This window comes from Phyllopteryx taeniolatus, chromosome 14 (genome assembly GCF_024500385.1).
Source record: "Phyllopteryx taeniolatus isolate TA_2022b chromosome 14, UOR_Ptae_1.2, whole genome shotgun sequence".
Lineage (NCBI taxonomy): Eukaryota > Metazoa > Chordata > Actinopteri > Syngnathiformes > Syngnathidae > Phyllopteryx > Phyllopteryx taeniolatus.
Genome location: NC_084515.1, coordinates 17,814,474 through 17,838,483, shown reverse-complemented (window position 1 = coordinate 17,838,483; position 24,010 = coordinate 17,814,474). Strand labels below are relative to the sequence as shown.

The window sequence follows — 24,010 nt, the reverse complement described above, 5'->3', positions numbered from 1 at the left end:
CGATACAAAATGGAGCTAACGAATGAAGAAATACGTTCGCAAACACCTCGAGGATGGGGTGCCAGAGACCATCATCCCAGAGGACATGTTTGTCAGGGCTCTCCAGTGGGAGGTGGAGAGCAGAGTGGCCGGCGCGGCAGGAAAAGCACAGGTCCCCGAAGGGTGCCCTGCGGATAAACTGTTTGTTCATGTTTGCCTACGACCTGAGGTTCTCCAGTGGGTTCCAAAAGTGCCTTTCCATCCGGGCGTCAACATGACTCAAATCCTCATTGGCCAAAGGTTCTGGTAGCCCGGGCTCGGGAAGGACATTCAGGAATTTGTCGTCCGTGCCCGCCACCAACCGTCCATCTGGTCTACTGTACGACACTGGGACATTTTGCACAGTTTGAACATGAATAATGTGCTGAATTAGTCAATTCAAATATATCGGACACAAACGTGAAATCGAAATGGTACCAAACTAAATGAAGTGCCAATGTATTGCGCGAAGATTCAATACTGAACTGAGGATAAACGGTACAGAGAACGTATGTACGCATGTACTTCAGAAATCAACGGTCCGGCATTAGGAAAGCGAAGCCCACTAGGCCCACTTTGAACCTTTCATCGTTGCTGGAGAGAACAGACCAAAGTTCAGGAGCCCCAAACCAGAATGAAACTTAGAAGATTTATTGGTTTACAAAGTACACTAAACTTCTGAATTCATATACAGTATCATTTACAGAATGACTGATGTTATTTGCGCATTATAGCGCAGCTTTAACATTAAGACTTAACATCCACAGGTATACATGCATCATTAAATAAACAAAACATACAAAATACATAATACCAGCGTTGGAATTTAAAAAATAAAAGACAACAGTAATTAAGAGCAGGTTGACAAGCAATAAACAAAGAGGGGATGACGCTTTGATTCATTTCTACCGACTTTATATGGTTTTATTTGACACGTTGGTAATATTTACAAGGGAAGAAGAGTTACAATTGGTTGGAATGCAGTGAGCCATCCGACGCGCGCCAAAAAGTGTTGACATAAAATACTGGAATAGGAGTGTCAGGGGTCAGAGAAACAACGTGGTCCCGCACACTGAAGCGTCAATGCCGACCTCAAATTCAAGGTCAGAAGTAGTTCAACAAAATGCATAGTCGTCATCCAAATCCAAATCCACTGATTTCAAGCAGGAGATAGCGTGGTCTGCCAGAAGAGACCACCAAGGGAACTCAACACAACTAAAGTATGTACATCCAAACAAAAAAAGTCACACTATTATTACAATTCTTTGTTGCCATGTTTGAAGTTTCTTTTAAGCTCAAGTTTGTTAGTATGTTTCTGCTGAGGTAACTCTTGGTTCTTTACTTGTGTTCCAGTCGCAGCAGCTGCTCTTTCCCGTTGACGGTTAGCGACCTCAGCTGGCCGTCCTCCTCCACCTCGACCCGCTCTTGACCGTTCTCGATGATCCTGGACAAGGAGAACGTACCAGACAACACATTTTGATTACACACGGCACGGGCAGAACGATCGCTAACCTTTTGTGAAAGAAAGAAAAACCCACAACGACACTGCCATTCATATTGACGAGTAGACGCAACGTTCCTGTGAGGATGGTGCAATGTTGCCGGTAACGCGTTACTACAACAACAACACAATTACAGTTTAGATGTATTTTTGTTATATCGTCATCATGTGTTACTCTTTTAAATATACAGTCCCCTCCAAAAGTATTGGAACGGCAAGGTCAATTCCTTTCTTTTTGTTTTATACTGAAGACATTTGGGTTTCAGCTCAAAAGATGAAGATGAGACAAAAGTTCTGAATTCCAGCTTTCATTTGATGGTATTTACATCTCGATAAGGATGTTAAACAACTCAGGACACGGCACCTTTCTTTCTTTCTCTTTCTTTTTCTTTTTTTTTTTTTGGAAGCCACCCACTTTTAAAGTGAGCAAAGGTATTGGAACAGAAATTTCATATTTCATATTTGGTGGCATAACCCTTCATGCCTGTGACCCATTGACCTCACGAGACTGTTGCATTCTTCATTTGAAATGCTTTACTGCAGCCTCTTTCCGTTATTGCTTGATTTTTTTCCCTTCAGTCAGTTTTTTTCCTCATTAACGTACACGCAGCACCCCATATTGACAGAAAAAAACACAATTGTTGAATTTTTCAGACAAACTGAAATATCACACAGTCCGAAGTATTCAGTCCCTTTGCTGTGACAAAGTGCTGTATTGAACTCAGGCGCTGTCCATTTGTTCTGCTCATCCTTGAGATGGTTCTACACCTTCATTGGAGTCCAGCTGTGTCGGATGATACTGATTGGACTTGATTAGGACAGCCACACACCTGTCTACAGAAGACCTTACAGCTCACAGTGCATGTCAGAGCAAAGGAGGAGGGAGAAAGCTCAAGAAGAACCCAAAGATCACTGTGGCTGAGCTCCACAGATGCATTCGGGAGATGGGAGAAAGTTCTAGAAAGTCAACCATCACCGGAGTCCTCCACCAGTCGAGGGCCTTACGGCAGAGTGGCCCGACGGAAGGAAGCCTCTCCTCAGTGCAAGACACATGAAAGCCTGCATGGAGTTTGCTAAAAAAAAAAAAAACACCTGAAAGACTCCAAGATGGTGAGGAATACGATTCTCTGGTCTGATGAGACCAAGATAGAACTTTTTGGCCTCAATTCTAAGCGGCATGTGTGGAGAAAAGCAGGCAGTGCTCATCATCTGTCCAATACAGTCCCAACAGTGAAGCATCGACCGGTTGCAATCGTAGGAAAGATGAATGCGCCCAAGTACGGGGATATCCTGGATGAAAACCTTCTGCAGAGTGCTCAGGACCTCAGACTGGGCCGAAGGTTCACCTTCCAACAAGACAATGACCCTAAGCGCACAGCTAAAATACAGAAGGAGTGGCTTCAGAACAACTCTGTGACTGGTTTTGTAATGACCCAGCCAGAGCCCTGACTTCAACCCAATTGAGCATCTCTGGAAAGACCTGAAAATGGCTGCCCACCAACGTTCACCATCCAAGCTGACAGAATTGGAGAGGATCTGCAAGGGTGAATGGCAGATGATCCCAAATCCAGGTGTGAAAAATCCCCCAAAAGACTCATGGCTGGAGTAGCTCAAAAGGAGGCTTCGACTAAATACTGAGCAAAGGGTCTGAATACTTATTTATGGCTGTGTGATATTTCAGTTTTTCCTTTTTAATAAATCTGCCAAAATGTTTGGAATTTCGTTTTTTTTCTGTCAATAGGGGATGCTGTGTGTACATTAATGAGGGGAAAAAATGAACTTCAATGATTTGAGCAAATTGCTGCAATATAACAAAGAGTGACAATTTTAAGGGTGTCTGAATACTTTCTGCACCCACTGTATATTTCAAAACTAATAGCATTTCACTGGATTGAATTGAATGAGCGTTTACCTTTTAGTAGTGATCTTCCTGCCATTGATGATCTTGGTGGAAGTAGACACAGAACGAAAGTTCCCCATGCCTCCTCCTCCATTTCCCCCAAAGGAGTTGCTGGAGAAAGAGGTGAAGCCCCCACCTCCTAGACTACCCATTGTTGTCATGTGACCCATATGGCCCATGTGACCCATAGTGCTCATGGTGCCAAATGAACCAAAGCCTAAAACAAACAAACACTACTGTAAACTGCGAACATAGAATTGTATTGCTCCTTATTGTTGGGTGCGTACCTGGATCAAAGGGTGAGAAGCCAGCGCCAAAGGGAGGAAAACCTACAAAGCCCCCCAAAAATGAGCCCCCTGTCCTGCTTCGGCTCGCCCGACTTTGGTGCCGTCGGCCACTGCCAAAAAAAGGATCATCACTAAATGGATCCGCACCTTGACGAATGAGAGACAGTGGTCAAAAGAACATTGAAATGAATATAGGATTTGAGGAAAACCAAAAACAAAAGCACTTACCAAATAAGTCTGCAAACGGGTCCCTGCCTCCAAAGAACTCCCTAAAGACATCTTCGGGGTTCCGGAATGTGAAGGGTTCTTGGAAATGATCGCCATTGTGGAAGTGACTCCCTGAAACAGATTCCAATCATTTGTTCGACACGTTTTCTTTTTTACTGATCATCTAAAAACTACTGTGCGAAAAGTGCTTGACCCAATGAGATATGTCGGCATACATGGAGTTGAAACCAGAATATACATACACTAGATAAAAACACGCATACTTTCCCCCCCGCAGTCTGACAGGAAACACCTTGCTCGCGCATGCCTTTCCAGGTCTGCACATACATTTTTAATTCTCTGCTAGGTTGACTGATTTCTTTTGACGTGACACAAAGCTGAAGCAGTGTGCTTCAGGTGTGCCACGTGTCTCTCACTCAAAAAAAATGAATAATTATCAGACGCTTCAAAAGAAATGACATGTGTGCTGTTGACAAAGTCCGTTAGTTCCATAATTGGCTGCTGTTATTTACTGGCGCCGTGGCGCAATATAGGCTGAGACTGGCAGACACACATTCCGGGTCCTAGATGGCCAATATGACTCCATCCAACTAACAGACATGCCTATGTGCTGGGCACGTTGAATGTGGCAACAGTTTTTTCCCCATTTATTTACAATAACTTTGTACTGTAATGGGCGTGGCGGCACAGTGGCCGACTGGTTAGAGCGTCAGCCTCACAGTTCTGAGGTGCGGGGTTCAATCCCCGGCCCCGTGCCTGCGTGGCTTTTCTCCGGGCACTCCGGTTTCCTCCCACATCCCAAAAACACGCATTCATTGGAGACTCTAAATTGCCCGTAGGCATGACTGTGAGTGCGAATGGTTGTTTGTTTCTATGTGCCCTGCGATTGGCTGGCGACCAGTTCAGGGTGTACCCCGCCTCCTGCCCTATGACAGCTGGGATAGGCTCCAGCACGCACGCGACCCGCGTGAGGAGAAGCGCGACAGAAAATGGATGGATGGATGGCCGCAAACAAGTGCTTCATTGTACCGGACAATTGGCTATAACAGATGACCCCCCCCCGCCCCCCCCTCGCATCTACTAGTCAGTTTTATCGAGGTTCCACTGTATACAATTTCAATTAACACAATGACAGAACCCTCTCTTTCTTTCTGAGACACACGATGAATCGCTGATGCATGACAGCAGTGCAGCGCCAACTACTGGCGAGGAGGACTTTGTCAGATTTTTTTTTTTTTTTTGCCCATCGCTACTTATAATGATAATGATATTTTGTAGTATTATTTTGTATATCTTTAGTGTGGGTTAAAAAAAAAAACATTGCAATATTGTAAAACTACCAAATCACCTCTGTGTAAAGTTATCACATTACCTCGCCCTCGAGCGGTCCCTGTCAGTCCTTCTTTGCCATATAGATCATAAGTGCTCCTCTTGTTAACTGAGGGGAAAAAGAAAAAAAAAAGGTTCACAAATTAAAAAAACAATTATCTGTACAATACACACCAACAGCAAGACCAATGCAAATAAGTCTATCAATGTATACATTGGCAAGTTTCAATTAATGGGGTTACAAACCATCAGATAGGACTTCATAAGCCTCTGACAGCTCCTTGAATTTCTTCTCAGCCTCTTCTTTATTTTCTGGGTTTTTATCAGGATGCCACCTTAGGGCCAGTTTTCTGTACCTATGAGAGGTCAAAGGGAAAATAAGAGTCCTACTTTTACTTGTTTGTTATCAGGATAACATTCCAATTTCAGCTAAAAGTCTTTGAGGGGTCTGGCATAATACGGAAATGATGCAAATTTGCCTTGGATCTGGATAGTGGCTTCAGGAAGTTCTTTACAATGTGTCGACCTACGACGTTTGATAGTTAAAAACGTCGCACAATGAACATATTACTTTTGTCAGTTTCAAGTTCAAGTTATTTCTTCACATACCGCGAAACTTTAGAGCATGATTTGACAGAACGCCGGCATGTTTACATTCAACCGTTAGTGCTAGCACTAGCTTGCTAGGCTACATAACGTTTTGTTGGCTGCTTGTGCGCCGTATCGTATTAAAAGTACGTAGACATACCTCAAGCAGTCCTTGAACGAATGTCTTCTCCCGAGCACCGCTGACCACCACGCGTTTTTCCCTATTTTGTTCTTTTTGACCAACACGATACACGTGCGATCCATTGTTCTTCTTGTGGCCGTGGTAACGAGTGTATCCGGGCATGTTTGATTTGACAAAGTCCAGTGATCGTAAATGACAGCAAAAGACACGCGACAAGGCTAAAAAATAAACTAGCTTTTGGATTCAAAGATACTGTACACGATAGCGACAGGGAGTAAATGTCTTTTGCGGAGCCGCTCAAAGATGTCATTGATCGGCTCGGCAAATTATGACATTAAAGCCGATCGGCATAAAATGCTAATTATCGGCCGATACCAATCAAGCCGATTAGATCGGTGTAAAGTCTACTAGAAATTGAAACTTTTAAAACTTATCGACTGACGATTTCTTTATGTCGTCTCCAGATGCATCTCTCCGTACTCCTAGAATCTGGTAGTAGTCCACCATAGTGAGTGGCCGAAGAGGACGTCAATAGGCCTGAGGAACCTAAAATGGAAAATAAAATGACATATGTCAAGGGGAGGTTGGGGGGGGTCATCACTCAAGGTTTGAATTAAGCGGTCTCACATCACTATGTGCGGGTCAAAATGAGCATTTTCCGCCTCATAAAACACATTGAAAAGCAAAACTCCGAATCACAGATTGTTCGCTCTGCTTGACGGAGGCGACAACGTTGTCACCGAAAAGGTGGAAGTGAAGCAAAGCTTGGTTGCTGGCGCGGGAAGGGTGAAGCTAAATTGGTAAGAAAAATGCAAGAGCAAAAGACAGAAAATGGTGAAAATATGGTGGCATTTCATAGTGAAATATAAGGCGAGCACCCGGGACACGAACGGTTGTAACACGAAACTTTCTCGCCACCGAAGAGGCTGTTTAGGCTCGCATATAGTGTGTTCACGCACCAATTCAGTGCGGCCGCTGCCACCGTTCATGGTTACATAGTAGCTGGTGAATGCGCCAGGTACGTTCGGGGACACTGCGTAAATGGGAGTGAATATGTTCTTTTGTAATATAGTACGTCATTGTCAAAATTGATGCCTTGGGAAATTATTCTTTTCTTTGTGCGCGGTCTTCTTCGTTGGTTTTCGCCACTTCTTCTTCGGGGTAGGCGGACGGTAGGCATCGAAACTGGGAACCGTCATTTTTCAATTTGAACGATTCCGGGAGAACCGGAACGTTAGTCCCGGTTCCAATCGGTTCTCGATGCCCAACCCTAGTAATAACCTGTCAGCAACATATTGAGGGAAGAAAAAATAACTATGAACTAGTTCATTTTTGGAACGGTGAACTTGGTTCAAAATTTTCAATTTTATAAATGAACTATTAACTGAACTAGTTCATTTTTGGAACGTTTTTTTAAACTAGTTTGCGTAGAAAAATAACTTTCCCAACACTGACATTACTTACATACAGGGTGCTTAAAACTTTTCCTCAGTTTAGTCACTGTGTGACATATGGCCAGCATACTACCATCTGATCTGTAAGTGGGTACAATTTGAGTTGTGTAGGTGAAAAACATGGCAATTGTGATCAGAGAGGAAAAATGGGTAAAATGGGTTACATACCCACACAGAAGAAGGTTTCGGACGATACTCTAGTACTAAAACATTTGATAGCTGCGGCAGCCATAAATTCATTAGCTCCATTGAATTGTTGTTTCTTTATTGTTTGATAAAACCACTGCTTTGGGGCCTCGTGTGATAAAGCTGCAAAAACAAAATTAGAAAATTGCTCCTCAAATGAAGAAATTATTAGGAAAGCTGCTCGGCAAAGAAACAAAAACATATTTTGAGGCTTGCAACCCATTGCTGGACACGTACACAGCATTTCGATTGTACGTTGAGATGTATACACCAAATAACATATTGATCAAAACGTCTCAACTGCACTGATGCCAGGTGAATATCTACATATATACTGTTAAATACAGTATACTGTACCTAAAGTCATTTCCATACTTGTGCTAACCAGCCATAACACGAGGTACTTAGTACCTGTATATCAAGAGCTATGTCTTAGTATCAGTCATAGTTTTACCTTGTTTAACATCCTTGCATGTAAACAATTAAATACGTCTTCGCTTTAGAGTTTCGCAGCTCAATTCATTTAGTCAACATATACGTACACCTGTTTCAGATGAAAAATATTATTTAGCACGTGCATAAACACAAAATACTAACATAGGATGCTATTAATAGTGCGATAAGTAAGAGATTTAGCATCAAGGACAGAAAGTCTCCTTTTACTACCGCAAATATTACTCGGAATTGTGAGTGACGTTAGCTTTGTGCGACCGCCTCAACCTGACATAAATAAATCAACAGACGCAGGTCTCTCCTGTTTATATTCCACCTGAGAGATTATTAAATCTGTATTTAGTTATATATATATATATATTTAAAAAATCCAAATGTAATGAGCAATGTGGTCGTGGGCTGGGTTAGCCTCTAAGCTACTTGACGTATGGTCATATCTCGCTTAACACTGTACGGTTGTAAACAATTGCATAAGCGCGCCGTTCTAGTCGTCTTACCTAAAACAGATTCGATGATTGATGTCCGACGATACGTGGAATTGACCCCAAATTTCCACTTAGGCCTTTCTGTATAGCTAAACAGGCTTATTCTTGCCGCAGCGTGCAGTTTCTTGGATAAGTCGCATCGTCCAGCCACTGCTTCTTCTTCTTCTTCTTCTTCTTCTCCTGTATCTGCTTTGCGGCTGCTTTTTTTTCGGCTCACCCAGACACTGTGCCACCAACTGGACACAACGGGTATCGGAGGGACAGCACAGGTATCTTTCCACGCAACATACCGATGCGTCTCAATACATTAGAATACCGTAGGAGAGTTCAGCATTGCAATTCCAAAAGTGAACCTCATTAATTATACAGATTTCATTCACCAAAAGACAACCCTTTTCACAAGGCCAATTCCAACCTCATTTCCATATTAAAATCGTTAGCACTAAGCTAAAATAGAAGCAACCAAATCATAAAATAATGTACTTTGTGTAATGAATTTATTAGATTTACAGAAATAAATGGTTTTCTAATTCGAATTTATTGAGCTGCAGCTGTGTTCCATACCGTTCCCTTTAGAATATACACAATTGGGCTGCAGCTTCTTTTCCAAATTTAAAACTTGTGAACTCATGTGAATGTTGGATAAATTCACTATTGACTACATCCAATCCTCCATTGTTGATACTGCTTGTTCTACAAGTGAGTTGAGCCTATCCCAGTTTACTTGGCAAGAGGCAGGGTGCACGCCTGACTAAATTGTCACCGCCCACTTGGAATCAATTACTGATTTTATTTGAGCAATGAAAAGGCTAGGGTATAATGTTATTTGTGTTGGCCTTAATTACATATTAACAAATTATTGTACGGAGGAAATCATCCATCCATCAACACCGCCGCTTATCCTGGTTAGGGTCACAGGGTGCTGGAACCTATCCCAGCTGACTTCAGGCCAAAGGCGGACTACACCCTGAACTGGTTGCCAGTCAGTCGCAGAGCACATATAGACACAGACAACCGCTCGCACTCACATTCACATTCACATTCACACCGTCACTGAGTGGGAACTGATCCCACGCTGCAAGCACCAAAGTCAGGCGAGTGGACCACTCCACCATCAGTGACATTTTTATATATGATATGATAACCTATAAATACAGATTTGTTTTTTTCCAGCTGAATGTATAAAAAAGACTGTTCCTGTGAAATCCAAAATGACTGACAAAAGCAGACTGTTTGAGAATTGTTTAGTATGGAGTCAGATGAAAAGCAGACTCCTCATATTTACTTGAAAATTGAAAGAAAGAAAAATAAAGAAATGGTAGGAATAGTCTAATCCTCAACGATTCTTACATTTTCAGTTGGATGACACACATTTAGAGACAGTTCATTTTTACAACTATACATTTATCGTTTTTTGAAGCACAAATGGGATCACCATGGCCATTAAACAGCAAATCATTCTTCTTCTCTTAACAAAAGAAAGGTGCAACGAACACAGAACCGAGTATCTTGAGGAGAAAAAGAGGCGGAAATGATAGGATTGGCTTTATTTAAGCAGCTTTGCAGTTGCCATGGAGGTCATGGTAGTCATGGTAGTCATGGTGATAGTGGGCACAGTGATTTCTTTGAAGATGGGCTGTGTGACACCACCATAAGATACTTTGTTCTCGCTGAGCGTTCCGATAATCATCTGGCGCATTTCCCTGCTGGCATCACCACGCACCGCTAGCAGCGCCTGGATATGCTCCTCTCTACAGGGATCGTAAATAATTAACAGCATTCGGTACTTGCATGACATGACTTATGATACAAATAATTGTTGTTCAAAAGGAACTGAGATTTAGAACAAAATTGTAGGAAACAGGAAAAACACACCACAGAGAGAGACTCAAGACAGAGGGAGATGCATAAGCGGCGACACAACGCAAAGGTGAGGAAATAAATGCAGGAAACACATTGATGATGCAAAGGCAGAGTCGAGAGCATGCGAGATTTCATTTCATAGAGCTCAGTCTCTACAAATGAGAAGACACGAGTAGCCCTGGCTACTTGGAAAGCAGTAGGCATGGGCCAGTACTAATACGATGTATCGTGTCTGAGCGATACCGGCCGGTTTCAAGGTATCGGGTACTGGTGAAGGCTACCGATACCAGCCACTGATGCAAAAGGCAAAAAAAAAAATTAAATATCTGACATTGAGTAAGTTCTCCTCACCAGTAGTTGGCCCTGCACTGTAGCAGTTGAAAACATTGGTGAATCATATGCATCAGTAAAAAAGGTGTTTGCTCACAATTATTTGTCATTGTGTTCACTGAAATTTTATGTATCAAAAGTACTCATGGTATTGGCGAGTACTCAAGAGTGAATAGGTATCGGTCTGGAAAAAAAGCGGTATCGAACGTCCCAAGAAAGTAGCAATCGTCGTCAAGGAAATATGCGGGAGCGATACAATACATCTCTACTGAGAGACTAACTATATAACTATATTTGTATAACGAGGAGCCGAGTTTAGCCTGGGTTGTTAGTGCAAGTTATGGAGAGTCTTCGCCGGATGTGAATGTACATGCGCAGCTGACTTGGGATGAGAAGCAGGGTCATACCGTGAACTGGTTCCCGACCAATCACGGGATACATATAGACAAACAACCATTCACACCAAAGGACAATTTAAAGGCTTCAATGAACTGAACATGCTGTTTTTGGAACGAGGGAAACATGTTTTGTGTACCTGATATCGGGGTATTTGGAAACCAGGGTTGTGACTTCCAGGAAGAGCAGTGTCGGGTCAGTCAGCTTGAAGACTTCAGCAATGGCCACAATGGCTCCACAAAGACGATCAGTATCTTCTCCCTACGACACAATAATCTTCATCATCCATAAACCACCTCCTTTCCACAGCAGAGCTTTGAACTAATCAAGGATATTAATAGGTATTTGAAGCATTTCTGGGGCACGGTTCCATGGGTACTCACGCCAGCAAGTTTTCTGAAGAGGAACTTGAACTGATCAGCCTCTTTGATCATTCTCTCAGCTCCTTCCCGCCTCTCGTCAGCATTTCTAAAGGTGATCCTCTTTTGCATCACTGCCTTGATGTAGTCTACCACAACCCTGCGCAGGGCTTCACTCGTCATTTCCTGCACACATGGCACAAGATTATTAAGAATTAAAACTAAGTTTTTACTCATTGACAGTGGAACCAAACATATTCAATGCCCTAAATCAGAGGTGCCGCATGTGGCTCTTTCATCCTTCTGCTGTGGCTCTGTTTTTGCAAAATCAATATTTACATTTAAATTTGACTTTCAGATTTATGGTGATCTTGTCAAAAAACAAACCCAAAACATTTTTTGTCCCTCAAAATATGCATCACAACCGCCAATGTGCGACACTTCGCGCCAAGATTTGGACTATTCGACCCCCGGTAGGTGTTTTTTTTTTTTTTTTTTTGGTGGGAGATGGTCCAAATGGCTCTGAGTATTTAAGGTTGACGACCCCTGCCCTAAATGTTGTACAACTTAGAGGTCAACCAAAATGTTCTGGAAAAACCGCCCCAAAACATGAGGTCGAACCATCATCAAGACTGATAGACTAACTTCACAAGGGTATTTAATTTAATGTTTTATTTGTTGTTTTTGTTTCTTTGACATCAGCATGGTAAGATAGTGATGGCAAAGATGAGAGATACCATGAAGAACATGAAGGTGTGGCGTCGTACACGCTTCTCTGTCCTGGATAAATACTGTGTGACATGCAATATTCTTAGACAACGTGTACACGGAAAAGCATCTACTGTATGTACGTACCATAGATCAGTGATTCCCAACCGGTGTGCCATGACACATTAGTGTGCCGTGAGAACTCTTCAGTTCTGTGCCGCAGTAAATGATCAAATTTCACTTGATTGGTCAGAAAATTATTACTTACAAAAAAAATAATGGATCTTTGCTCATGTATCCATGCCAACGATATCGAGTGACAGACAGAACAAATAAAGACTTTTCTATTAGATCGCAAGAAAGTACATCATTGACAGGTGTATCCCTTTTTTGTAGCCTTTTAGTTTGTAGGTGTGCCGTGAGATTTTTCAAATCTAAAATATGTGCCTTGGCCCAATAAAGGTTGAATATCACAGCCATAGATACCCATATGTGTTCATTAAAACACTACAGCTGAGGCCAGAGCAGTTGCAGAGCTAAGAAATGCAAGGCTACTGATGGCACTGCGTGTGAAAAAGCGTTTGGGAGAATTTGGATTTGAATTCAATGATAACACATTGCCATTGAGTACATGACAGGAATGTGTTTGCAGCTTACAATTCTTTTTTTTTTTTTCAATAAATGTGTCCTATTAAGCACATAAGGCCATATTCCGCACAGTTGCAGCACGGTACACGTGGTTGGGGACCCACTGATTTAAAACATCTTTTATCCATCTATCCATTTTCCATATTAGGGATGTTCGATACCACTTTTTTTTTTTAGACCAATCCCAGTACGAGTATTCCCTCTCGAGCACTCACCGATACAGAGTACCGATACCACTAGTACTTTTGATAGATACAATTTCAAACGAACACAATGACAGATCATTCTGAACAAATACCTACTTCATATATGAGGAGGACTTACTCGCTGACAGATTTGATTGCCTTAAGTATCGCCGACTGTTCTCGGCAGCCTTCACGAGTCCCTGATACCTTGAAATAAAGGGCTCAATACGTGGTATCAGTACTCACCCATCCCATACTGCTTATCCTCATTAGGGTCACATTTGAGCTGGAGCCTATCCCCAGCTAACTTTGGGGCGAGAGGCGGGTACACCCTGGATTAGTTGCTAGTCAATCGCAGGGCACATAGAGACAATCAGTCATTTACACTCGCATTGATAACCAATGACAATTTAGAGCAGTGGTTCTTAACCTTGTTGGAGCTACCGAACACCGCACGTTTCATACGCGCGTTCACGGAACCATTCTTCATCAGAAAAATAAAATGGGCTTTATTTCAATTCTCAGTCATCCAGGTTATGGTAATCCGCAAAGGTTAAATTGAAGAAAAAACAACAACAACAACAACAACAAACAAGAAGAGTCCAGTTGCTTTCATTTAACCTTTGCGGATATACATTTTATTTGTGCACAAAATGAACCACACATCAGCTGCACCCCAAATCACTGTGTTCAAAGAACAAAACCAAGTTTCAAAACCAAAAACATGATTCAATTCAATGGAAATTTACTCTAAGTTAATGTGAATTTTGCTGTTGCCTTTTCACCTTAGCAAGTGCTACTCTCATTTCATTTTCACAACAAAGTGTGCTCCTCTTCTTTGTGTTATTGCTACAATCCTCGAAAAGGGTTCATAGTTAAGAGTGATTCTTTTGGGCTGTTTCCCCCCCCCAAATGTTCTGCATTATTGGCCCAATGCTTTGACACTGACGAAAAAGTAAACCTCATGGAAATCGGTTGTGATCTTTTTATTATTTGTTATTTGTATACATGCATTACCTCTGATGTGAACGTCGGCTTTTGATTCATAGAAATGTACGAAATCCACTACTCTATAATTATGTATTCAAAAAAGATATATCTGCAATAGAAATCTGTTTCTAACCTGATTGAAGGGTTTCTTGATCTTGTTAAAGTCATTGAAATAGTCCTCCACAGTCACACAGATCGTGTCCACAGCATGAGAGCCTGTCAACCACTTTCTGGTTAGAAGCTCATTGAGGTGATGCTGGAAATGACAATTTCATGTTGAAATCGGAGCAATTAGATGCACAGTATCATTCTGAAATCTGAAACAGTGACTTCCCTCACATGAGACTTGTCACCTTCCTACCTCAAGATCTAAGAAGACTTCATCTAAGAGGAACTGACACCCCTCCTTGGCCACCTCGTTGAGTGTCCGTTCTATGGCGGCATCACTGTCAGTGGGCTCAGAGGACTGAGAGTACTTTCTCTTTAGACTGTTGATGGACTCTCTGAAAAACACATTGGACATGTAGCAAGCATTATTAAGCTGACATAACAGATGAATAGGGAAATGAGTCTTGGTTGCAATGCTACTTACATTATTGGCCACAAAATAATGAGGGTGATGCCACTTAAGAGTAGTTTACTAAAGCAGCCAATATCTATTGTTGATGCAAGTACGAGCACAAAAACAATTCAAAGGTAACACGAGTTAGCTTGTAACATAAACACTTACTTGAATGTTTGGCAGTTGTTTATGATGGCGATCATGTATTGCACGTAACACTGAGGCAGCTGTCGATCTCTCAGGTGTTCCTCTTTGTAGGCCACAGACTCTTCTCTGTACCTACAAATAACACACATCTCTCTCAGCATGAAGAAATGGTTAAAGATCAACACTTTCTTCTCTTGAACATATTGAGAATACGTAACTCGAAATAATTCGTATTTATGGGACAACACCCTCTGAGCTAGACAATAGACGACATGGTACAATCATAAAAATACCTAATGAGGAATGAGTTCATCTGTTTCAGGCAGAGTTTGAGAACCTGCTCTTTGAAGTCCCCATCAATCTGTGCAGCCACTTGCAGGTTCTGTTCAAACATCTGATGAAGCATAGAATGATGACACACACAGCAAACAAGTGGGTAGGTCAGACAAATATTACCCTTACTTCACCTCTACTGTATATGCAACAGTTTTTACCATTCAGAAATAGCCATTTTATGTAGAATATGTACATTTTGGACATTTGACATTATTCAAGTGACTGTGGGTGATAATGGTCCATATTTCACTAAGAAGTTGATTTTATGAAACTGGCAGTGATTTCCAATAATATCAATCCATTTGGAAGAAATTACTATTTAACTACCGTAATTGCCTTTGAAGCAACCCTTCTTCGTCGCCAAAATCAGTGGCAGAAGTGGAGGCCCATTTCACTGCATAGCCGGCCGGTATAGAAAAAGGAATGTACTATAGTATCAAGTGGCAGTATAAAATCATATTTTATATATTGTTGCTTTTGGGCAAAATCACCTCAGTTTTCAGAAAAGAAAAAAAAAAAAAGACGTTGGTATTATTGCACTCTAATAGGAACAACAGCTATCTCATACAAAAAACAACTACCGTAATTTCTCGTGTATAATGCGCACCCCCCCCCCCCCCCAAAAAAAATTGTCAAAGGTCAATAGTGCGCATTATACATAGGCATAGGGCAAATGGAAAAAAACCTTCACATTTTATAAATGTATGCCGCCATCTAGTGGTTATAAAAAAGCTGTACACTTTCATTCCAAAACGCCACCGTTTTTATATATATAATATATAATATATTAGTCTATACTTGGATGTAAATCTTTTGCAGCCAATGAGCGCTTGAAATTTGGAGCCCAAGGCTATCTGCAAATTCAAACTTTCCTCCCTGGAGATGCTTGGACATGCCTTCACTGCAGCCACCTACTATTACCTCTAACTTCCTTCACTTTTGTTTTCAATAACTGAAAAGCAAGCTCTTTTGGTTGAAATTCCCAAAATATGACTGGAATCCATTGTGCGGGTGTTTGGATTGGATGTGTGCATGTGACGCATATAACAAAAACACTGACGTGGAATTAGAATAACCTTTATTAGTGCCACGATGGGAAAATATGCTATTTGCATTCTGTGGATGAATAATGTATAAGAAATAAAAACACGTATTTAAATATTTTCTGTTAAAGGGTAACTTTTCCTGACGTAACGCTGATGGGATTCGAACTATGTTTCTTAGAATTGTACATTCTGAATGGCAAATGGGTTTCAGTGTATCTAGCCCCTTCCCATGTTGCATCCTTTAGCTAATAAAGGATGATGATGATGATGATGATCTTATTGATACAATGATGACACACTATTAGGAGGAACTAGGAGTTTACGTTTCCCAGTAACACTTAGGCAGGACTGAAGCTAACCACGAGTTAGTCTTCTGATTACTTGATGGTCAATTCATTCTACAACTCGACTGGATTTACACTGCTGGTCGAAGTGTTCAATATCTATTAATTGTGTCGTATGGGCGGACGCAGGTGTGTGTATGTCACCAAGGTATTCTGCTTAACATATGATTATGATTGAAATTTTGTGGACACTATTTGGCATGCTAATATTTTTGAGGAGTTACTGGATGTGAGTACCTGAAAGACAATGGCAGGCAGTGTGGTTTGGTAGTACCCGTCCTGATCAGCTTCAGGTTCCGTTTCTTTCTGCCAGTCCTTTTTGTCTGTTTCGAGGGCTTTCCTCAGCCAGCCAGTAATATTAGACTGGAGACACAGAGAGTAACACATTTAACGTCACTTAAATATAATGTTTCATCATTGTGTCACACTGAAGATTATAAAAAAACATAGTGTAAAAAGGGTAGAAAGGAAGAAAAATACAAAGATACAAAGTGCTAGCAGAGTGATGATTATTTATTAATTAGTGAAATGTTCCTCCATTAATAAATGAATGGTTCATTTTCCCTGTGGTCAATCACAGAAATTGAGGATCCATCCCTAGTCTGCATGTTGGCGTTTGTGACGCTTACTGTGAAAGTCTGGACGTATTTGCTGAGGAGCTCATCCACCACATCCTGAGGTAGCAATGACTCTAGCTGGTTGATGTCGCACTCAGCAATAAGCTCTGCATGGCCCATCATTTCTACACTAAGAAACACACACAGATGCACAATGTTTGATTGAATCCGTCAGTGCAGTGGTTCTTCTAGCTCGGGCTGTGGACCAACACTGGTTCAAAGTCGCATGATCTCTGGTGAAGCAAGGGGAAAATGAGTGCAGGCATATCGACGTGTTGTTTTTTCCTATTTTCCATCCATCTTCCCTACCGCTTATCCTCACTAGGGTTGCAGAGGCGTGGCCTATCCCGTCTGATTCTGGGCGAGAGGCAGCGTACACCCTGAACTGGTCGCCAGGCAATCGCAGAGCACATATAGACAAACAACCAGTCGCACTCGCATTCACACATATGGGCAATTTAGGGTCATCGATTAACCTACCATGCATGTTTTTGGAATGTGGGAGGAAACCAGAGTACCCAGAGAAAAAAGAGAAGGGCCATTTCAAGGTACAGGCACGCAAACAAATCCTCAGCGTGTGTGTGCGCGTGTGAGACCTTTGGCTTGATTATGCTTCATAAAACCGGTTACCGTAATTTCTCGTGTATAATGTGCAATTTACAATAGACCACAACTTGTCTTTTTTTTTTTAAAAACCATTTACAACTTTTGCCGTGTTTTTTGAAGACTGGAACAGATGAATTGCATTTCTATTCATTTTATTGCTGAAATATGTTTGAGTCTTAAGTCTGAGTGTTTTGAGATAAGCGCATGGTCACAGAACAAATTAAACTCATATCTCAAGGCACCACTGTATGTTTTCAGGCTATGGGCAAATGCCCAGTTTCCATTCTTGTGAAGGATATACATGACACTAAAAGCACTTTTAGATTGTCATGTCGACATCAAAGCATGGATGACACCCAACGGAGAAAGCTGTCGAACCGCTTTTCATCATCTCAAGACCTCGAAATCACTACTTTAATCAGAACTTGGCTTGACTACTCTAACGCTTGAATTTAGGATCAGCAAGGTGCCCTTTGTCGTTTTATAGCCAATTATGTAAACGACTGCTCAATTTTCAACTGGTTCCCGTAAATAAGAACACATTATTGCGAGCCTGGCTTACCTTTATTCGCTACTTGTTCGTCTCTGTGTCCTATTTCAAAATAACTGGCTCTGTTTTTTTTTTTTTTTTTTTTTATCATCTCCATGTTCACCAGATCAAATACATGATGCAAAAGTGATGGTGCCTTCTTATTTGCCACTCTCAAACTGTGGAAGAAACTGCCTCTTTATATGACACTAGACAGCCTGCCTCATCAAAGATTTTTAAATCTCACTTTAAAAGACACTTTTCTTTTCACTTTTCACTTTCAAACTAACCTAACCTTGACTAAACTTTGGCCTTCCACTGCAACTACGACGTCACTGTCACTCAAAGCTCCGCTCACATTTTCTATAGTGCTTTATTACAAATTGTTTGATTTGACTACTTTAATTTTGACAAGCACTTCTAATAGGTAAGGAAAAGGTACAGCTTTTTCATAACCACTAGGTGGCGGCATACATTTATAAAATGTGCACGTTTTTTCCATTTGCCCCGATACCTATGTATAATGGGCACTATGGACAACTAAAGGGTGTCTCATAATGCTACAGTATAAATGTACAGCATATGAGGTATTGCGTGTTTGTACAGACAGTACCTCTTATAGGTATTGAGGACCCAGGTTAACATGGACACTATCTCGTTGGCCTCTAAATCCTCAGATGCCAGTTCTTTGACACGAGTAGAAACAGCATTGTGGTAAAGGCTGAAAAACCTGAAAGAAATATGCATACAAATATGAATACAAGACATGAAATGAATTCAAACTTCAGTCATACAAATGTGCATTTATTTTGTTTACTCTTAATCGTAGCATGGACCCGTGTTTTCAAGTTCCACTTTTCAGTGGGGTAGCCTGGCAGATTTTTCTATTCAGAATTTTAAAAAAGTTACGGAACCGAGCCTGGTTAGGATGAAACTGTTTCTCTGTTACCTGTTGAAGGTGTTGTAATGTGGCGGGAAGCACTGAACCATGAGGTTCTTGACAATAATGAGGTCATCTAAAACGTATTTCCTCATTATCTCCAGAAGACGAACAAGCCACATTTTATCAGCCTCTCTTGTCACTGCCTGGGTGCCCTCAATGCGGGTGCTGACAGTGCACTCTAATACCTGCATTAGAAACCCAAAAGTTTATCACATCGCAATTGCAAATTACATACTTGATAGGCATAAGAACACATTAAAAATAAAGAATCGGATGACAAAAAAAACAGAGGAAATGATATACAGAGGGTACGGAAAGTTTTCAGACCTCCTTCCATTTTTCACTCTTTGTTATATTGCAGCCATTTGTTAAAACCATTTAAGTTCATTTTTTCCCCTCATTGATGTACACACAGCACCCCATGTTGACAGAAAAAAATGTAATTGTTGACATTTTTGCTGATTTGTTAAAAAGGAAAAACTGAAACATCACACAGCCATAAGTATTCAGACCCTTTGCTGTGACACTCATATTTAACTCGGGGGCTGTCCATTTGTTCTGCTCATCCTTGAGATGGTTCCACACCTTGATTATACTGATTGGGATTAGGAAAGCCACACCCCTGTCTAGATAAGACCTTACAGGTCACCGAGCATGTCAGAGCAAATGAGAATCATGAGGTCAAAGGAACTGCTTGAAGAGCTCAGAGACAGAATTGTGGCAAGGCACAGATCTGGCCAAGGTTACAAAAACCTTTCTGCTGCACTTAAGGTTTCTAAGAGCACAGTGGCCTCCATAATCCTTAAATGGAAGACGTTTGGGGCGATCAGAACCCTTCTTAAAGTTGGCCGTCCGGCCAAACTGAGCAATTGGGGGAGAAGAGCCTTGGTGAGACAGATAAAGAAGAACCCAAAGATCACTGTGGCTGAGCTCCAGAGATGCATTCGGGAGATGGGAGAAAGATCTAGAAAGTCAACCATCACGGCAGCCCCTCCACCAGTCGGGGCTTTACGGCAGAGTGGCCCGACGGAAGCCTCTCTTCAGTGCAAGACACATGAAAGCATGCATGGAGTTTTCTAAAAAAAAAAAACACCTGAAAGACTCCAAGATGGTGAGGAATACGATTCTCTGGTCTGATGAGACCAAGATATAACTTTTTGGCCTCAATTCTAAGCGGCATGTGTGGAGAAAACCAGGCACTGCTCATCACCTGTCCAATACAGTCCCAACAGTGAAGCATGGTGGTGGCAGCATCGTGCTGTGGGGGTGTTTTTCAGCTGCAGGGACAGGGAGACTTGGTTGCAATCGAAGAAACGATGAATGCGGCCAAGTACGGGGATATCCTGGACCAAAACCTTCTCCGGAGTGCTCAGGACCTCAGACTGGACCGAAGGGTCACCTTCAAAAAGACAATGACCCTAAGCGCACAGCTAAAATACCGAAGGAGTGGCTTCAGAACAACTCCGTGACTTTTTCAATAGCCCAGCCAGAGCCCTGACTTCAACCCAATTGAGCATCTCTGGAAAGACCTGAAAATGGCTGCCCATCAACGTTCACCATCCAAACGTTCATCAGAAATTGAGAGGATCTGCAAGGAGGAATGGCAGAGGATCCCCAAATCCAGGTGTGACAAACTTGTTGCATCCTTCCCAAAAAGACTCATGGCTGTATGAGCTCAAAAGGGTCCTGCTACTAAATACTCAGCAAAGGGTCTGAATACCCTTATGGCTGTGTGATATTTCAGTTTTTCCTTTTTAATAAATCTGCCAAAATTTGGGGAATTTCGTTTTTTTTCTGTCAATATGGGGTGTTGTGTGTACATTAATGTGGAAAAAAATTTACTTAAATGATTTTAGCAAATGGCTTCAATAAAAAAAAAAAAAAAAAAAAAAAAAAAAAAAAAAAGTGAAAAAGGGGGTTTGAATACTTTCCGCACCCACTGCAATTCCAATCACCTCAAACATTCTGTCTTTCCATCTTTTGGGTCGTCCAGGCGGGATGAAGCCTGTCTGTTTTTTACGGTCAACCATGCGCCGGTCGATCTTCTCCTCACGCTCAATGATACGAATCACTGACACCAGCATGGTGGGGTCCCGACGAACCGTAGCCATGGCCCTCTGCAGAACCATCCATAGCTGTTTGGCAAGCTCATCTGATAACCGCTGAACCTGGAAGACAGCAGCAAAAAAATATATATATTTTTTTTGTTACATGGGTACTACTACTGGAACTACAAATACTAACAACAGTAAACATGCATCTGTTAACCAACAAAGACATGGTCCAAAGTAGAGCTGGCCTTCAAAATCGCAGTTTGTTGACTCATTGATTGTTATGAATTCTGTCACCTGCATGTAAATGGCAACTTAAGTGCACAACTAGGCTGTGTGTGTGTCAAAACATCTGCAATTCACTGCACGGTGTTTTCTAAAGTTAGAAGCGAGTTGAAATATCCACGTTTGGGCAGACAGTGCCAGACAAATACGACAATACATGAAAGGTGTTGTTTTTGTTCGTCTAAACGTAAACACGAGTAGCGCGCCGTCGCCTTCATGGCAACGACGACCTTCCCAACACGGTCGGCACATAGGCGCCGCCGTTCAGCCAGGCTGGCTTATCTAGTGTTAACACCAACGCCCAGGAAGCCCAACAGACGACAATGTGTGAGGTCATGTGACTTTGTGTTGTTAGATTGGTGAACTAGATTTAAACGTGGAAGTGTTTTTTCTGCTCTCGTTCACTCCTGTGACAGGCGCAACCTCAGGCCAATGCGCTCCCATATTAGTCCGCCGTGGAGTAATATTCACAATTACATGTGTGTGTGGATGGTGGACGTGTGGAATGGCTCTAGCTGCCAGCGTTGAAGGAGTACGAAACAACCTATGACGACAGCGACCCTGCTTTTGTTCCAACTTACATCTTCAAAGTAGATAGAAATGAGATGCATGTCGCTGGTGTTCTTGCTGTCCATACGGTACTGCTCATACATGAGGTCGTCTCGGGAACTCTCCAGCTCCATCAGCTTTCTGTGGGCCTGAAGCAGCTCTGCCTGCTCTATCAGCTGCTGGGTCTCTTCCACAATCTCTGGGACTGTGTCGAGAGATGTTGAGGTGTTATTTTTTTCACACAAGATGGCATTGTCTCAAACTGTATTCTATTGGGAACTAAATACAAGTCATGTAATCTTTATAGATTAGCAATGCACAGCGTGAGAGCGGGGGATCTCAGAATCAGACTTCAACTGAACACTTATGTCTTACCTACCTGAGAAAATGTTTTTAAGGTTTTCCACAGCAGAGGCCAGCTGACTATGTTGAACTACAGCATCTTTGACATCTTTCAGGTTCTCTATGGTGTTGATGCTTTGCCTCCAGTCTTTGCTCACATCAGCCAGCGAGCTCTGGATGTCCTTTACATCAAGCAAAGCACTGTGCAACTGAGTTAGTCCGGTGCGAACACCATCCAGCTGAGACTGGATGGCTGCCTGAAAAATATTAACATACCAGCCATGAATTATAGGTGACAAAAAAAAAAACATTGTAGGGGGGGTTTGAGGTTATTTTATTTTAACATAAATTAAGCAGGCACGGTAGATGACAGATGACAGTAGAGGTTAGCACATCTGCCTCACAGTTCTGCGGACCGGGGTTCAAATCCGTGCCCGTGCCTGCGTGGGTGTTCTCCGGGCACTCCGGTTTCCTCCCACATCCCAAAAACATGCGTGCTAGGTTAATTGACAACTCTAAATTGCCCGTAGGAGTGAATGTGTGTGCGAATGGTTGTTTGTTTCTATGTGCCACTGCGATTGGCTGGCGACCGGTTCAGGGTGTACCCCGCGTCCCGCCCGAAGATAGCTGGGATAGGCTCCAACTCTCCAGTGTAGCTGAATTAAAACAATTTAAATGGAGCAAAATTCCTTTCCAGCTACAAGAAAGAACTCATTAGAACTTGTAAACTGGTTTAGGGGTAAATTACTTTTTTATATAGAGTCACATTGGTTTGGGTAGCTTTTTCCCCCATAAGAAATGAAAACATCATTTAAAAAACAGCATTTTGGGTTTACTTGGGGTATCTTGTATTAATATTCCTATATTAAAATCTGATGATCTGAAACAGCTAAATCTGACAAATATGCCAAAATGGACTAAATCAGCAAGGGGCCAAACACTTTTGATAACACTGTGATCTAATTGCCTGACATACAGACATGAATTGTTACTACACACAAGAGAGGAAAGGTAATTTGTATTGTATTATTATTATAGACGGTAGGTAGTAGGGGGGGGGGATTTCACATATACTTAATGTTGGCCAGTTTGTATAGTATGGGGGGAGGAAGTATTTAGGCAAGGATATTGTTAGTGATGTAAGGGAAAATAGTTTATAATTTGGGGATAGATATGAAGGGGATGGAAAGCATATAGAGGGTATGGATGAGGGTGAGTAAGGAAGGAGGATGGATTGTAATAAATAAATGGGTATGTGAATATTGGGGGTATTTGGGGGGGAATTTGGGGAAGGATATATTATATTGGTGGGGGGGGATTTATGGTGTAATATTATAGGGGGTGGTAAATTTTGGAGGTTGTGGGGATTGGATGGTTGGGTATGAGATTGAGTAAAATATAGGATAATATGGGGGGATAGGGGAAGGGGGAGTTGTAAGTTTTTTTGAAAATAATGGGGTGGTTTATGTGGGGGTGGGGAAAGTTAGGGGATTTGGGATGAAGTGTTTTGGGTTTGTGGGTTGTGTGGTGGGGGGTTTTGGGGTTGGTGGGTGTTGTTTGGTTGGGGTTTGTGGGTGGGTTGGGGGGTGTGGGTTGGTGTTGG

General features: G+C 41.9%; 2 protein-coding genes across 2 annotated transcripts; both read right to left on the bottom strand.

Moving 5' to 3' along the window:
* Positions 1 to 653: 653 nt before the first annotated feature.
* On the bottom strand, positions 654 to 8,754 carry dnajb6a (DnaJ heat shock protein family (Hsp40) member B6a). Its single transcript, XM_061797419.1, has 8 exons — positions 8,584 to 8,754; positions 6,436 to 6,539; positions 5,510 to 5,619; positions 5,307 to 5,372; positions 3,935 to 4,045; positions 3,707 to 3,853; positions 3,432 to 3,636; positions 654 to 1,462 (listed from the first exon to the last, which is right to left on the bottom strand). Exons 2-8 carry the CDS (start codon positions 6,498 to 6,500, stop codon positions 1,357 to 1,359), a joined length of 810 nt encoding a protein of 269 aa, XP_061653403.1. The 5' UTR covers positions 6,501 to 6,539; positions 8,584 to 8,754; the 3' UTR covers positions 654 to 1,356.
* Positions 8,755 to 10,103: 1,349 nt separating this feature from the next.
* exoc3 (exocyst complex component 3) lies at positions 10,104 to 22,733 on the bottom strand. The gene is made up of 14 exons (XM_061797418.1): positions 22,445 to 22,733; positions 22,098 to 22,270; positions 21,136 to 21,348; positions 19,187 to 19,365; positions 18,851 to 18,967; positions 17,115 to 17,232; positions 16,723 to 16,848; positions 15,053 to 15,153; positions 14,781 to 14,891; positions 14,412 to 14,553; positions 14,184 to 14,306; positions 11,544 to 11,705; positions 11,300 to 11,421; positions 10,104 to 10,322 (listed from the first exon to the last, which is right to left on the bottom strand). Exons 1-14 carry the CDS (start codon positions 22,716 to 22,718, stop codon positions 10,118 to 10,120), a joined length of 2,166 nt encoding a protein of 721 aa, XP_061653402.1. The 5' UTR covers positions 22,719 to 22,733; the 3' UTR covers positions 10,104 to 10,117.
* Positions 22,734 to 24,010: the final 1,277 nt, after the last annotated feature.

Coding starts and splice junctions, on each gene's coding strand:
- exoc3 (XM_061797418.1), bottom strand. CDS start 22,718: ATGTTTTTTTTTTTGTCACCTATAATTCATGGCTGGTATGTTAATATT. Junction 22,271..22,444: donor CCTTAAAAACATTTTCTCAG/GTAGGTAAGACA, acceptor CTCTCGACACAG/TCCCAGAGATTGTGGAAGAG. Junction 14,554..14,780: donor AACAACTGCCAAACATTCAA/GTAAGTGTTTAT, acceptor TGTGTTTTTCAG/AGAGTCCATCAACAGTCTAA.
- dnajb6a (XM_061797419.1), bottom strand. CDS start 6,500: ATGGTGGACTACTACCAGATTCTAGGAGTACGGAGAGATGCATCTGGA. Junction 3,637..3,706: donor CTTCTCACCCTTTGATCCAG/GTACGCACCCAA, acceptor TGTTTGTTTTAG/GCTTTGGTTCATTTGGCACC. Junction 1,463..3,431: donor AGGAAGATCACTACTAAAAG/GTAAACGCTCAT, acceptor CTCCTTGTCCAG/GATCATCGAGAACGGTCAAG.